This window comes from Phyllostomus hastatus, unplaced genomic scaffold (assembly GCF_019186645.2).
Source record: "Phyllostomus hastatus isolate PE091 unplaced genomic scaffold, TTU_PhHast_1.1 phas_contig_86, whole genome shotgun sequence".
NCBI lineage: Eukaryota > Metazoa > Chordata > Mammalia > Chiroptera > Phyllostomidae > Phyllostomus > Phyllostomus hastatus.
In genome coordinates, this window is record NW_025333977.1 from 44,975,934 (window position 1) to 44,992,849 (window position 16,916).

Below are 16,916 nucleotides of genomic sequence, written 5' to 3' on the forward strand. Positions count from 1 at the left end.
AGAGAGTCCCAAAAAAGTTAAACCCAAAAAGGAGCACACCAAGGCACATCATAATCGCAGTAGCCAAGGTAAAAATGAAGGAGAGAATCCTAGAAGCAGTAAGAGGTAAGGAGACAGTAACCTACAAAGGAGTTCCCATCAGACTGTCAGTTGATTTCTCAAAAGAGACCTTCCAGGCAAGAAGGGGCTGGAAAGAAGTATTTCAAGTAATGAAATGCAAGGACCTACATCCCAGATTGCTCTATCCAGCAAAGCTTTCATTTAGAATGGAAGGGCAGATAAAGTGCTTCTCAGATAAGGCCAAGTTAAAGGCGTTCATCATCACCAAGCCCTTATTTTATGAAATGTTAAAGGGACTTATCTAAGAAAAGAAGATAAAGAAAAAACACGTATAGTAAAAGGACAGCAAACTCACAATTATTAACAACCACACCTAAAGCATAACCAAAAGAAACTACGCAAACAACTAGAACAGGAACAGAACCACAGAAATGGAGAACACATGGAGGGTTAGCAATAAGGGAGTGGAAGGAGGAGAGAGGGGGAAAAGGTACAGAGAATAAGTAACATAGATGGTAGGTAGAAAATAAACAGGGGGAGGGCAAGAATAGTATGGGAAAAGTAAAAGCTAAAGAACTTATGACACAAGGACGTAAACTAAAAGGGGGGAATGTGGGTGGGAGAGGGTGTGCAGGGTGGAGGGTAATGAAGTGGGGTGATGGGACAACTGTAATAGCATAATCAATACAATATATTAAAAAAACAAACTAAGGAAACAACTAGAATAGGAACAGAATTACAGAAATGCAGATCACATGGAGGGTTATAGCAGGGAGGGGTAGAGAGTGGGGCAAAAGGTACAGGAAATAAGAAGCATAAATGGTAGGTACAACATAGACAAGGGGAATTTAAGAATAGTATGGGAAATGGAGAAGCCAAAGAACTTGTATGTACAACCAATGAACTTGAACTAAGCAGGGGAAGGGGAATACAGTGGGAGGAGTGTGCAGGGCAGAGGGGGATAAAATAGAGAAAAAAATGGGACAACTGTAATAGCATAATCAATAAAATATACTTTAAAAAGTGTATATTGGCCCTTTAAAAGGAATGAAAATTATGTGAGCTTCTTTTGCATGAGTTGACTGTTTTGCACCTTATCCATTTTGAGATCTGGTTTCCACATTTTTTCTGGTTAGATAGTATTATGTTTTACCAGTATAATAAAATCTATTTCCCTGTCAAAACTTTCCTATAGACAGCATGACAGTCTTGGACATTTGTAAACTGCTTAGAACCAAGTAAGGGACTTGAAGATATTTTACACTGACAGAGGAAATATGGACATTGAACGAACAAAAATACACTCAATCTCACTAGAAATCTTATAAATTGCAAATTACAACAATGAGATTCCCTATTAAAGATGTCAATTGACAAAACTTGACAATATCAAGATGCGGTGGTATGTAAAACAACAGCAATGCACATACACTACTGTTAAAACAGTTAATTGGTGTAACCAATTGGCAGAGCAATATCACAATCTCTCATGACAATGAAGGGGTTCATACCCTTAGAACTTGAAATTCTAATAATAGCAATAGCTGCAGAGAACCTCTTCTTATGCATAGAAGGAAACACGTATAGAAATATTTACTGAAAGATAGATTATAAAGAGAAGTCAGTGTATTAATAAGGGCTATCCAGAGAATCAGAATAAGGGAGAGGAACAGGGGGAGGGAAAGAGGAAAACAGTAAGTTTTTAAGGAATTGGCTCACATGACCATGGAAGCTGGCAAGCTATCCCTTGGCACAATTAAGCAACTTTATTCTACATAAAATTAAAGGTAGATTGAAGTTTAACTTGCATGCTTAGTATAGGGAGAAGTAAGTTTGCAAGTCTATAGCCAATTGACTGTTGGGTATTATGGCCTATTCTGCTTATAAATCCAGAACTTCTAATTCAAATTCTGTATTGTTTAGTTAACAATATTTCATCTGGTCTCATGCTACAGATATTTGCCTCCTTCTTTCATGACTTACCATATTTGGAGGCCATGAAGCTAAGAAAGGAAGTCAAGGCCTCAGGACCCAGATGGTATTCAACCCTGTTCTGAAATGAAAATGGTTCTCCAGTTTGGCATTTTGTATAAAGACATCCTTTCTCTTCCAAGTAGGGAACCAGTCTTCATCTGTGGGTTCAGAATAATTTGTATATGTCACTTAAAGCCACAATACAGAGATACAATTTAGCTTAAGTTTTGCATGTTGGATGGAGCCACTCTCTCATTTTAAAACCAATGATCATTATTAACACTAAAGCATTTTTCATTTTCTGCTTTGGTTTCCCACAGGAAACTGCTCAAGTGCCTTGACTAGGTTAAAACATTTAATCCTAACCTTGACCTAATAAAGTAGACACTGTTATGCCCACTTGACAGTTGAGGAAATGAAGATATAGGTGGTGATGCAGCTTGGAAGAGAAAAGGTCTGTGGCAGGAATGTTGGCCTGAGAAATTTAGTTAGCTAAGGCATAGCAAGTGATAGGCAGGGACAGGGACAGGAACCAGGCAGGTCTCATGCAAAACCGTTTTTGAATTATAGTCTAATTTTTTCCATTTTTATACCCCGAATAGATAATTAATGTAATTATAACATAAAATTATACTTTATTAAATCTAGCTATAATTTACTTCCTTTGTAACAACTAGTGTTATTCTGCAAATACTGTATATTCATAGTTAAATATTAACATAATTTCAGTCTCCTTTATGATTATGTTCAAATAATAATTAACTAATATGCATATTATCAGGAAAAAGTAAAATTTGTATGTTTTATATTCAGATATTTTCACTATATTTAACTTCTCCTAAAGGTAACATGTTCTTTGTAATTTCTCCCAAATACACAATGAACGTTCAGAGAAAATGTATAAAAACACTTATAAGCAATGATACAGAAAATAAACTATATGATTTGAAAGTGAAATCATATACCTGGACTACAAGGCATCACAGAGTAATTTAAACATGGTATAATTATTTTTAAGAAAAACACCGATTGTCCTTTTAGACAGTCCCAATCACTTCACTGTCCCAAGCACAGACACTTCAAATCCTGCGACATTCATTAATATACTAACACATCATTGCTCTCAGGAATGTATGCAATATTTTAGGACAACAATTATTTTCAAAAAACAGGAAATCCTAGATAAAAACAAAAAATACAGAAATGAGTTTTCAGCAGCAAAACAGACAATTCTCTGATATAGAAATTCTAAAGGTTCTGAGGAAAACAGTAATATATCTGTTAAACAAGAAAACTGTAATGAGTAAATCTGGGGAGAGTTTACAGCTACATAAACTTTACCTTTAGCTTTCCATTTTGAGCAATTAAATCCTATAATTCTATTTATTTGTTGACATCTGCATGAATTTAATTATCATCTGGTAATTTCAATATATTTTGCCTCTTCTAGTCCCCTAGAGATCTTCCTCTTTCAATCTATCTTACTCAGCTTTTTCATTCCTGTCTAGTAAAGAACTTTTTCTGTAACTTGAGTTCCATCTAAAATTTTAAAAAAATGTATAAAAATGACAGCCGTTTTAAGAAGTAGAGTTTTTTTTTTTGGTGTTGGTTTCATTTGTCTTCCAAATTTGTCCACCATGTCCCCCAGTTTGTTTGATTTCATCAGTGTCTATACAGACATCTACCCCTATGACTTCAGCCACATCCTATGGAATTTATCTCTTTCACTCATTTTCCTTTATATTGTCAACAGAAATAATTTTATCCTTATTGCTAATGACTAGCAAATGAACTATTGCAATTTTACTTCTCAAATTTATTCCTCACATAGAAACCAGGATTTATCTTTCTAAAATTTTGATTTATAACTATTATAGTTAAACCTAGTTTAAAATCAACGTTAAATGAAACAATTCTCAATGAATTACAGTTCTCTATAAAAAGTTGCTGGATCTTTTTCCTCTTACTCTTACCAAAGGATATGTTTAGTGATTTTTAGAGAGAGGGGAAGTGGGGGGCAGAAAGAGAGGCATTGATCAGTTGTCTCCCAAACGCATCCCACTGGGGATTGAACCCAAAACCTAGTATGTTCTCTGAATGGGAATCAAAACTTTTCGGTGCACTGGAAAACACTCCACCCAAGCCACCCAACCAGGGCAAAAGTTGCCTGATCTTTGAAGATCCTTTAGCTGAAGCCTTTAGTCATTTATGAGTAAGCCAAACATCACCCCAGCCCCATTTCCCATTGATCTAAACATTTTAGAACACTCTCTCTTCCCTGAAGACACTATATATTTCACATCGCTCTGTCTTTAGAGAGAGAGAAAGGGGTAGAGAGAGAAAGAGAAACGTCGATGTGAGAAAGAAACATGGATGGGTTGCCTTCTACTCGCCTGGACCAAGAATGGAACCTGGGAATGCACCCTGACTAGGTATGGATTCCACGACCCTTTGGTCTATGGAATGACAGTGAAAACAACTGAGGTACGCTGACCAGGGAAAACTGCCAATGTTTAAATTTCTTTAAATGTGTTGTAAATGTTTTTAAACTGATTAATTAGAATCAATATCCAAACATGGCCAACAAACTATTATGTTGATAGTTTGTCCCTTTTTCATTTTATTTTTATATTTTTATTTTCCTGATATTTATTTTCTGAAATAACTATTCTTTTTCTGTACACTCTCTCACCTTTGACTTTTTAAAAAATTAGCTCCCTTGGTCAAATTTGTGTTCCAAACCTTGCTTGCACAATGGAATCATGTGGGAGTGACCTAAATGGTTAGCAGGCGTGGTGCCATCTCCAGAGATTTTGATTCAATATCTGGGTGCAGTCTTGACACAGGAGGTTTGAAAAGCTACCCAAGCTGTTTCTACTGTGCAATTTAAGGCTGAGAACTGTTGCTCTCTCCCAGGAGTCCTTGACTTTGGTTGCATATTGAATCACCTGGGGAGCTTCACAAACTTCTGAGTTAGTTGAATGAGGGTATGATTTAGTACTTGGGGTTTTTTAACTCTCCCTGAGTGATTTAATGGAAGACAAGTTCAGGATCACTGTTTATCCTATGTGTTTCCTTTCAACTGCCAGTTTCATCTGGTGGCTTGATTGGGTGCATACTCTTACTGCAGTTCACCCTCCTGCAGTAGAAGGTTTAACTGAAGAATGAATCAGGATGAAATCTCCCTGTTTCACTGAGTTGTGCTCCATGTAAGCTCATGTTTGAAGTCTTACCCAAAGCACCTGTTTCAATTTTTAAATAGAAGCCCCAAAGACCAGGGCCTCTCTGTAACACACAAGGTCTTTTTACTGCCACATGAAACTGAATAGAATTTCCCAAGAAACTGGTCACCTGTGAATCCAGACTATCAGGAGAAAGTGAAATTTCAGAATTAGGATTGAATGGGACCCTTTGAATAAAACCTATACATTTAAGCAGGTCATTTAAAAATATATAATTTACTGAATCTTTACAGTAATACCCAAGATTAGCAAGAATAGACTTACAATGAAGAGACACGCCCCAATCATGACAGCTTTCATTTTCACGTCAAGGTCTAAGGGGAAATGAATATCATAATTACTGTAATCTGTAAATGCCTCTCTCACAAAACCAGTCCACTGCTTGGAAATCTTGCCAATCACATTTTCTTCATCAATAGATTTAATCTAAATTGAAAAAAATGAGAGTCTTAGGAAATAATAAAGGATTATTAATTCTTATAAATAGCAAAGAGTTCTAGAAAATAATAAATCTATTATACTTTCAAAGTTGGAACACAATGAAGCAAATACACTATTAAACTTATGTGTGATAAAAATACATAACTATGAACATTATATCTCTCATCAGATGCATATAAATTCCTGTATTTATTTAAATATACATGAAAAAAATTATTTCTTTGCTACAGAGAAATGTATGAAAACAGATTTATTGAAATATTTAACATTTTGTACATTTAGAGAGATGGTAATAAAACATTTGAACTGATCTAAAGTAAAATTTAAGCATGAAAAGACACAAATACAAAATGTTTCTTTGATGAAATTTCTACAAGCCATCAGAAGGGTAGCAAACTAAACCCCATGTGACACATGTGTTTTAAGACAAGCACAGAGAGTTTACATAGGCTGATGGGACAGGCATTAACACTCACTGGCAGTAGGCAACCTGGGAAATAGGACTGGCAGTTTTGAGTGAAGGCAAGTTTCCAGTAAGTAACTTGATGGGATGCCCATGGTCCAGGGTTGGGGTATAGCTGGATGACAGGAGCGTGGGGAACAACAAAAGAGAAGGGCATATGCAAAAAAGCACTAAAGTAAAAGTTTTCTAATTTCACAATTCTGCCTGAGGAAACTCCAAGGCTATCATAAAGATGGCCCTGAGTGAAAAGGGTGAAAGAGTGAAAGATGGCCCATCATGAAAAGATGGTAGCTGGATCTTTTCACAATCCAGCTACCCAGATTTGATGGGTAACTGAGCTCCCCATCAAAGCCCCCCAGATTTATGGCAGGAAGTCAGAAGTACAGGATGTCTAGGACTTGTGATTAGCATCTCAAATGCACCTCACCTAGTGGGCATGTGGGGCTGTAGGTAGCCACACTCACCATGGCATGTACACATAGGGTTGTGTCAATGCCAGGAAGAGAAGCATCTGTTTTAAAGTGTACACAAGGTAGCACATGTGCCAGCAACACCCTGTGAAGCCCTAGCTCAGGCTGGGAGCTGCTACGCAAATGTGGGGAAATTAAACACTGTTTACTCCTTTCAGCCCTTTGTGGGTGGTTAAGTTATTAACAAACCTGAAATAAACTTTTCACCTGAAAACTGTGATAGTGTGGATTACTGTTCATCAATATTCATTCACCCCTCCCACTGTAGGCCCAGTATGCCTCCCTGGACATTGAAAATTAGGGTGGTCCATGTGACTTGTTTGACCAGTGGAAGGTTAGTATACATGACAATGAGCAGAGACCTTAAACATGGCTAAGTGGTCTGGCCTGGCTCTTGCTCTCCAGTGATTAGCCATTAGAAAACCATGATCAAGGTAGTTGTTCTTGCTACATCTCTAGTATGAGCGTACCTGGAGCAGGGCTGGAGCCAACATCTAGCCTAAATCAGAGCCACCTAGCTGAGCCTATGAATATCCACTGAGAAAGAGCTGACCCATGAGCATGACAGCAAATGCCTGTTGTCTAAGCTACTGAGCTCTAGAGGTTTTATGTCATGTAACACTATTGTGGAAAAATAGACTAACACAAATCTTTCAAACGCTTTATTGTTTTATTTGCTAACAGCTGTCATTTAAGTATTCATAGCTTGTAGAGTAATCTTAATTTATTTTTTAAATTTATTTTTAATTTGGAATATTTTGAAATGTACAATATAGAAGATAACTTTGCACAAAAATACCACACTAGATTTAACTGTTATCAATATTTCCCTTTTTTATTCTTATAACAAGAAATTTTAAACTTCATAAATATTCAAGCAAAAAATAAAAAACAGTTCTTTTAATGGAAAGTATCAGAAATGTGAATGATAACAACTAAAATGTTATCAGGACTAGGTAATTTTTAGCTAAATTCTAGATAACCTTTTTAAAACAGAAAATCCATGTAATAAAGTTATTTACACATTAAAATAATAAATTGGTATTTGTGACACCATAAGAAATATATCTTTAGTTTTTTCTTTGGTTTCTGACATAAAGATCTAAAAGTCTTCTACCTTTTTAAATGATAAAAATTATAGGAGAGGCTTTTTAAAAAGAAATAATACTTGGTGTTTGTCTTAGGTTTCTGGCACATAGATCCTAAAAACCTAGTTTCTCCTGAGTGATAAATCTTTTGTAAGGTAATGAAATGACTGTTAGCTGTGGGCTCCTGGCTGCTTCAGGATGGCGACTGTTCAGAAAGTCCAAGCAATGATTAAAGACTTTGCACTTTGACCCCTTTCCTGACCTCTGCGGAGGAGACAAGGACTAGCATTTGACTTGATCAACAATGGCCAATGATTTAATCATTCATCCCTATGTTGTGAAGCCTCTTTAAGAACCCTGGATAATGGGGTTTGGACTGTTTCCTGATTGCTGAATGCATCTATGTTCTGAGAGGGTGGTAAACCCTAACTACACAGGACAGAAGCTCCTGAACTCAGGACCCTTCCAGACCTTGCCCTGTATATTTCTTCATCTTTCTGTTTATCTTTATCCTTATAATATCCTTTAGAAAGCCTGTAAACATGAATAAAGTATGTTTCTGAGCCTTATGATCCATTTTAGCAAATTATTGAATCTGAGGATGGGGTCATGAGCTCCCCAGATTTATGGCAGGAAGTCAGAAGTACAGGATGTCTAGGACTTGTGATTAGCATCTGAAGTAGGGCAGTCAGTGGGATTGAGCCCAATACCTGTGGGGTCTGCATCAACTCCAAATAGTTCATGTCAGAATTGAATTGAGTTGTAGTACAAACAGTTGGTGTTTGAAGAATTGTTTGGTATGGGAACCAGCCCCCCTCCATACATTTTGTGTCAGAAGTATGGCTACCATTATGGTATATTATATTTGAATTAATTTATAAATATATAAATTTAATATAAGTATTAAAGATATTATAAAATGAAAACTATAGATTCACCTATAATATAAATATAATGAAAAAATAGAACACTAGCACTATCCCTAGGTATCAAAATAATATACTGTTATAAAATACAAACCACTAGAAAATCAATGTAATTTAAAACATGCTCATATCAATGGCTACCAAAAAGATATGTTATTATTTACTAATTAAACATTTATACAACTAGTATATGCATGAAACTAGTATATACAAAAACTTTATGATTGATAGGTTTTTGATGCTTATAACGATTTGCAGAATAATGATATTATTATGTGCAATTTTCACAAGAAAAAGGAATGTAGCAAAGAAAGGGTAAGTACTTCGTCCAACATTATACAGATAGGAAATTGTGGAGATGGGTTTCAAATCCAGGTATTCTATCTCCAAAGTCTGTACTCTCAACCATTATGATATTCTCTTTTTTTACAAATTTTTTTTCTTCTTTTTTAATTTAATCTTTATTGTATTTTTTTCATTACCATTTACTCCCCTAATAACCCCTTCCCCCCAGAAATCCTTTTTAAAGGTTATGTATCAATTCTGAATAAAATTTTCAGCTGGGAGTCAGCAATTAATGGTTACTAGGCCAAATCTGCCTCCTTTCCATTTTTTTAAATAAAGTTTTATTAGCACAAAAATATATCCATTCATTTATGTATTGTCTATGACTACTTTCATGCTACAACTGTAGAGTGGAGTAGTTGTGACAATGACTATATGTCCCATAAAACCTTAAATATTTTCTGTATGGCCCTCTTACAACTAGAGGTGTGATGATTCTTGTTCTAGGCAAAGTAGGAAAACAAAATGACATGAAATACTAAAAAACTTCCTAAATTATGAAATATTTGAATAGTAATATTTTTCTAAATTATAAAATATTTGTTACTCTTTTGAGGCCATCAACTTGGTAGGTATTCCCACTATTATCATCATTATAATTTTTGTTGTTCAGGCTGGAAAAAGAATGAACCATTTAGTATGGAAACAAAAAAAAGCTTTCATAATCTCATTTGCACTGTGATTTTATACCTAGAGAAACCATGTAAATGAAGCACAAACACCTAAATTTAGTACTGGATTAATGTCATATGGCTAGATAAAAGGTAAAGCAAGATAAATGGATTTTCTCAATATTGGTAATAAGAACCTAAAATATAAATATTCCTCCTTATTGGTAATAATGACTATAAATTACTTAGGAATAAACTTAACAAAAGGCAGAAGTACTATATGATGAACCTATATGGTCCTGTCTGGGATGGTACAAGTTTAGTATCATAAATATGTTCATTTTAAAAGTAATAGATTTAACGTAATTCTGATTAAATTCTAACTTCTAAAAATTGAATAAAAGAATCTTAATGTTTATATAAAGGGAAACAAGATAATAGCAACAATATATGTAGAGAAGAATGAGTGATCATTTTGCTGTGACAGAAGACCTATCACTAAGTCACCATAAACATAAGGCATTGCTGTAAAAACAGATATTGGATTTTCAGGTCAACAACGGAGAGAATTTAGAAATACATCTTATTACTTGGGATAATTTAATGTATGGCAAGAATGGTAATCAATTTAGCAAGGAATAAATAATATACTTAATAAATTCTGATGATAAACTGTCTCTAGTCATTATGAGAAAATAAAGTTTGTTTCTATCTTGTACTAATAAGTTTCCTGGTGAGTTAAAATTTTATTATGAAAAATAGATAAAATAGAAGGTTTGGAGAAACCTTCATAATTAAGGTAACTAGAAACAATGAAAATAGATGTACTTGACCATATCAGATGGTATGGTATACCATATTTGTATGGTATTCTATAGAATGTATATATATTCTAAAAATAAAGAGTAGATTGTGGAAAATGTAAATCAGAGGATAGATGCAAGATTGTTTACAACAAACAAATTAGTTTTAAAAGTTGGCAAGAAAAGTGTGAACAACTCAATAGGTAAATGGATATTAATAGTCAAGGCAAAAAATGTAAATACAAGTAACCAATAAACTTAAAGTAAAATGCTCAAAATCCGTAATGGCAAGGAATTACTAGTTAAAGTAGAGATAAGATTCTCCCTTCCTGATTGTGTATTTGATTTTATTTACTACATATTGTTTTTTCTTTTTTTTTCTAAAGATTTTATTTATTTATTTTTTAGGGAGGAAAGGGAGGGGGGAGAGAGAGAGAGAGAGAGAGAGAGAGAGAGAGAAAGAGAAATATCAATGTGCGGTTGCTGGGGGTTATGGCCTGCAACCCAGGAATGTACCCTAGCTGGGAATCGAACCTGGGACACTTTGGTTCCCAGCCCGCGCTCAATCCACTGAGCTATGCCAGCCAGGGCTTACATATTGTTTTTTCATTAGTCAATGGACATGTGGCTTGTTTCTGCTTTTTGGCTATTGCGACTAGAGCTGCTGTCCACATTAGCCAGTATTATTCATTTATTTTGAAATAATTTTTTCTATTTCTTAGTTACAGTTGGCATACAATATTAAATTAGTTTCAGGTGTACAATTCAATGATTATACACAACATAGGTTTAAGTGATCACCCTAGTAAATCTAATACCCATCTGATACCATATATAGTTATTACAATATTATTGACTATATTCCCTATTACTGTACTTAACATCCCCATGACTATTCTGTAATAACCAATTTGCATGTCTTCATCCCCTCAAATTTTTCACTCATCCCCCCAACCCTCTTCCCATATGGTAACTTTTTCTGTCATGCTTGTTCATTTCTTTTGTTTTTTAGATATATTTTGTCTGATGTAAGTTTTGCTATCCCAGCTTTTGTTCATTTGCTTGTTTCACTTTTTATGAAATATCTGTCTCCATCTTTTTACCCTCAGTCTCTGTGTCTTTTGATCTGAAGTGAGTCTCTTATAGACAGCATATGTAAGGGTTTTGTTTTGTTATCCATTCAGCTACTGTATATCTTAACTGAAGCATTTAATGCATTTGCATTTAAAGTAATTGTTGATAGATATGCATTTATTGCCATTTTATTATTTATGTTTTTTATCTTTATTTTTTCCTTCTTAAAGAAGACCCTTTAACATTTCTGGTAATAGTTGTTTGGTGGTGAAATACTCCTTTAGCCCTTTCTTGTTTGGAAAGCTCTTTATTTATCCTTTGATTTTAAATAATAGCTTTCATGGATAGAATAATCTTGTTTGTAAGTTCTTGTTTTTCACAACTTTGAGTATTTCTTGTCAATCCCTTCTGGCCTGCAAAGTTTCTGTTGAGAAATCAGCTGACGCTCTATGGGAGCTCCTTTGTAGATAACTAACTGCTTTTCTCCTGCTGTTTTTTAAATATTTTGTCTTTGTCTTTAACCTTTGGCATTTTAATTATGATGTGTTTTGATGTATGCCTCTTTGAATTCATCTTGTTTGGGACTCTGATTATTGAATGTATGCCTATTTCTTTCACCAGGTTGGGGACATTTTCCATCATTATTTTTTTCACAAAGGTTTTCAATTTCTTGATCTCCCTCTACTTCTGGCACCCCCATGATGTGATTGATGTTGGTTCACTTGATGCTGTCCCAGAGGCTCCTTATACTATCCTTATTTATTTTTTGATTCTTTATTCTTCTAGCTCTTCTCATTGGTTGTTTTCCACTATCTTATCTTTCAAATCTCTAATTTGATCCTATGCTTCATTTACTCCATTATTGATTCCCTGTAATGTATTCTTCATATCAACCACTGCAATCTTCGTTTCTAGCCAGTTCTTTTTCCTATATTTTATCTCCATCTTAATGTTTCTGTCTCTTTGTCAGAGTTCTCATTAAGTTCATCTATTTTTCCTAAGTTCATTAAGCATCCTTATAACCAGTGTTTTGAATGCTTCATGTAGTAGATTGATTATCTCTGTTTTGTTAGTTCGTTTTCTGGAGTTTTATGTTCTTTTATTTGGGACATATTTCTTTTGTCTCCTCTTTTTGCCTCTCACCATATGTCTATTTCTATGTATTTGAGCTGCTACATCTCCCAGGCTTAGTAGAGTGGCCTTATGTAGCAGGTGCCCTGTAGGATCCAGTGGCAGAGCTGTACTGATCACCTGAGCTTGGCATTCCAGGTGCACCACTTATGTGACCACATATACCCTCTTGTTGTAGTTGAGCTTTGATTGCTGTTGACACATCAGTGGGAGGATTAACCCCAAGGCCAATGAGCTGCAAGGACTGGCTATGACCACAGTGGAGGATCAGCTATGCAGGAACTGACACCATAGAGCAGGAACTACTTCAGCAGAACCTTGGTAACTGCTGAGCGTGTCACTTGTAGAGGTGGTTGGATGATGCTTCAATGTGGTCTGAAGCTATCCACCAGGTTAACCAACTCTGAGGCCTCCTGGGAGGTACAGGCCAAGTTCAGCCACTACCTGTACCCTGCCTGAGGCCACCTGGCATAAGCTACAAAGCAATCTGCAGTTGGCTACAATTTGTGCTGGGTCTATAGGTGCCCAGGAGAGGCCCAAGTACACATCAAGGTCAGCTGCCACTAGTGCTGGGCCTGGGGCTACTTAGCCATAGGTATGGGGCATGCTGAGGCCACATGCTGCTTGTTTGAGAGATTTTAGTCAAGTCTGAAGCATGAGCTAAAACAGGCTGTTTTTATGAAAAAAAACCACTGCAGATGGCTTGGACTGGGCCCACAAATTGGGTGGGGTGTGGTTCCATGGAATCACCAGAACTGTTTGAATGGTGTTAACCAAATTGATGGAGGATCAGATATGTTGCCTGCCTGCTGGCTCTGAGTGAGGAGGGCCCAGAAAAGGAACAGTGGTCTCTGTCAGAACCCTGTCTGGAAGGAACTGCCCCTCCAGGTCTCATCCTGATGCTAGACAACCCAGTTCTTCCCTGTATGTCACTGGTGCTCCAGTGCTGGAGATCATAGTGAGTGAGTCTGAGTAAGTACATGTGCATCTTTAAGAGAAACAGCTGGGGCCCTAGAAGCCCTCCATCTTACTCAGCCACAATCCCTGCTGGTTTACACAGCTAAAAGTTATGGTGGACTTCTCTTCCTGGCACTGGAACCTTGGCCTGGGGGTGCTGGGAGAGGGCTGGAACACCTCATTCCACAGGGAGGACCTCTGCATCTGAGATATTCCTTCTGATTTTTATTTACCACACTGGGTATAGGATCAGTTGGTTCTGAGTCTCTGCTGCTCCTACCAGCCTCAATGTTATTTCTTCTTTATAGCCCTAGTTGTTGGACTTCTGTCCAGCTAGATTTCAGGCAGTTTTGAACACTGGTTTTTCTGCAGTTTAGTGTAATTTTGATATGGTTGTGAGAAGATCCAAGTCCTACTTCTACCTATGCTGGCATCTTGAGCAGAACCCTCCAACTTGCAATTTTTAGATTTTCTTTTTTAATTTAAAGTTTCCAGTTTACCTAAGCTATATTTAGGTGTCAAAGTTTTTTCACAGACAGAACTCCTTGGGCTTTATTTTTTTTAAAGATTTTATTTATTCATTTTTGGAGAGAGGTGAAGGGAGGGAGAAAGAGAGGGAGAAAACCATTGACGTGTGAGAGAAACATCAATCAGTTGCCTCTCACATGAACCCCAACCAGAGACTGGGCTGCAACCCAGGCATATGCTCTGACCAGGAATTGAACCAGTGACCTTTTGCTTTGTGGGATGACTCAACCAACTGAGGCACACCAATCAGGTTTCCTTTTACTTTATGAATCTGAGGTTCCATGGCATCAGGTCAGCAACATTCTGTCATTTATCTCTTTGAAATAAGATCTCAGTGCAAAGCCCTGGCTGGTGTAGCTCAGTGGATTGAGTGCGGGCTGGGAACCAAAGTGTCCCAGGTTCGATTCCCAGCCAGGGTACATGCCTGGGTTGCAGGCCATAACCCCCAGCAACCGCACATTGATGTTTCTCTCTCTCTCTATCTCCCTCCCATCCCTCTCTAAAAATAAATAAATAAAATCTTAAAAAAAAAATAATAATAAAATCATTAAAAAAAAAAGAAATAACATCTCAGTGCATTCTCTGCCTTCCCTTTCACTGTGGTTCGTTGTCATATGCAAGAGTAATTTATTGTTCCATGTCCCTTCAATTCTTTTGTTCCTTCAGATTTTTAATTCTTCCCCTCCTGTTTATTTTCTACGTATTGATAATCCAGTTCACTAACTTTCTCTTCATCTCTATCTAATTTGCAGCTTACCCTTTCCAATGAGGTTTATTAATAACTATTCTTCATTTCTGACTTGTCTTCAAGTCATGACTTGTCTGACTGTTCTTTATCATTAGTTTTATTCTTCCTTTTTTTGTTTAGTCTCTTCACTATTTATTTAGGTGTTTCTTATCTCATTGCAAGCTATTTCATTACATGCTGTTTGTTCTTGGATTAGCTCCTAGAAAGTTATGTCACTTTTGTCTTTTTTTTCTTTAAAAAATTTTAATTATGCTAATGTAGTTATTCCATTTTATCCCCTTTATTTTCCTCTGAACTGCACTCCCTACCCACCAGCAATCCCCCACCCCTTAGTTCATGTCCATGGGACCTACATAAAAGTTCTTTGGCTTCTCCATTTTCTATAATATTCTTAACCTTACCCTGTCTATTTTGTACCTACCATTTATATTTCTTATTCCCTGTACCTCTTCCCCCATTCTCCCCCCGCCCCCGCCACCCATATTGCCCGCTGCTGGTAACCTTCCATGTGATCTGCATTTCTGTGATTCTGCTCCTGTTCTAGTTGTTTACTTAGTTTGTTTGTTTGGGGTTTTTTTAGGTTCACTTGTTGAGACTTATGAGTTTATTATCATTTTACTGTTCATAGTTTTGATAATCTTCTTTTTCTTAGATAGGTCTCTTCAACATTTCATATGATAAGGACTTGGTGATGATGAACTCCTTTAGCTTGACCTTATCTGGGAAGCACTTTATCTCCCCTTCCATTCTAAATGATGGCTTTGCTGGATAGAGTAATCTTGGATGTAAGTCCTTGTCTTTCATGACTTTAAATACTTCTTCCCAGCCACTTCTTGCCTGCAAGGTTTCTTTTGAGAAATCAGCTAATAGCCTTATGGGTACTCCTTTGTAGGTAACTGTCTCCTTTTCTTTTGCTGCTTTTGAGATTCTCTCCTTCTCTTTAATCTTGGGTAATTTAATTATGTGCCTTGGTGTATGCTTTCTTGAGACCAAATTTTTTGGAACTCTTTGAGCTCCCTGGATTTTCTGGAAGTCTACTTCCTTTGCCAGCTTGGGGAAGTTTTCTTTTGTTATGTTTTCAAATAACTTTTCAATTTCTTGTTCTTCCACTTCTCCTTCTGACACCCCTTTGATTTGGATGTTGGGACATTTAAAGTTGTCCCAGAGGTTCCTCAGCCTCTCCTCATTTTTTAAAATTCTTGTTTCTTCATTCTGTTCTGGTTGAATGTTTATTTCTTCCTTCTGCTCCAAATCATAGATTTCAGTCCTGGTTTTCTTTCCTTCACTGTTGATTCCCTATGCATTTCTCTTCATTTCATTTTGCATGGCCTTCACTTCTTCCTCTATTTTGAGACCATACTCAACCATTTCTGTGAGCATCCTGATTACCAGTGTTGTTGTTGTTGTTGTTATTTTGTTTTGTTTTGTTTTGTTTTGATTACCAGTGTTTTGAACTCTGCATCTGATAGCCTGGCTACCTCTTCATTGCTTAGTTTTATTTTTGGAGCTTTCATCTGTTCTTTCATTTGAGTCATATATTTTTTTTTTTTGTCTCAGCACACCTTTTACCTTATAAGGGTCAGACCCTTAGGTATTTGCTAGGGAGGGGCAACCCATGTTGTTGTGTTTTGGTGCTGTATGTGTGGGAGGGGTCGGAGAGGAAACAATGCCGTTTGCTCAGCTCTCCACCGGCCTTTAGTCACTTCCCACACTACTCACAAGCAAATTGGGCCCTTCTGGTGCTGATTCCTGGGTGGATGCTTTTGTGTACATTCTAGGACCCTGTGCATGTCTCCAGTGAACTCGCCTGTGAGGTTGGGATTTTCTCCTGCTGCTGCAACACCCACAGGTTTTTACCACCAGGGGTTTTGAGGCTTTATTTCCCTGCGCTGGAATTCTGAGTTTCACCAGAAACTCTTGCTCTCCAGTGGTTCCTCCTAGTTTATCCTCATGCAAATGTGGGACTGCCCCACCCACCAGCTATTGCCTTACCCACCTGGTCCTCCAGCCACTGCCTTGCTGAGTGTCCTCTCAGCCCTGGCTGCCCATCTCTGT

The 16,916-nt window shown here is 36.7% G+C and overlaps 1 protein-coding gene across 1 annotated transcript in view; it reads right to left on the bottom strand.

Moving 5' to 3' along the window:
* Positions 1-3,078: 3,078 nt before the first annotated feature.
* LOC123827159 (phospholipid scramblase 2-like) overlaps positions 3,079-16,916 on the bottom strand; it is a 55,162-nt gene continuing 41,324 nt past the window's right edge. The window contains exons 7-8 of the mRNA XM_045851543.1: positions 5,541-5,702; positions 3,079-3,212 (exon numbers count right to left, since the gene is read on the bottom strand). Coding sequence (XP_045707499.1) covers positions 3,141-3,212; positions 5,541-5,702 — 234 coding nt within the window. The 3' untranslated portion in view covers positions 3,079-3,140. The remainder of the gene's footprint in view (positions 3,213-5,540; positions 5,703-16,916) is intronic.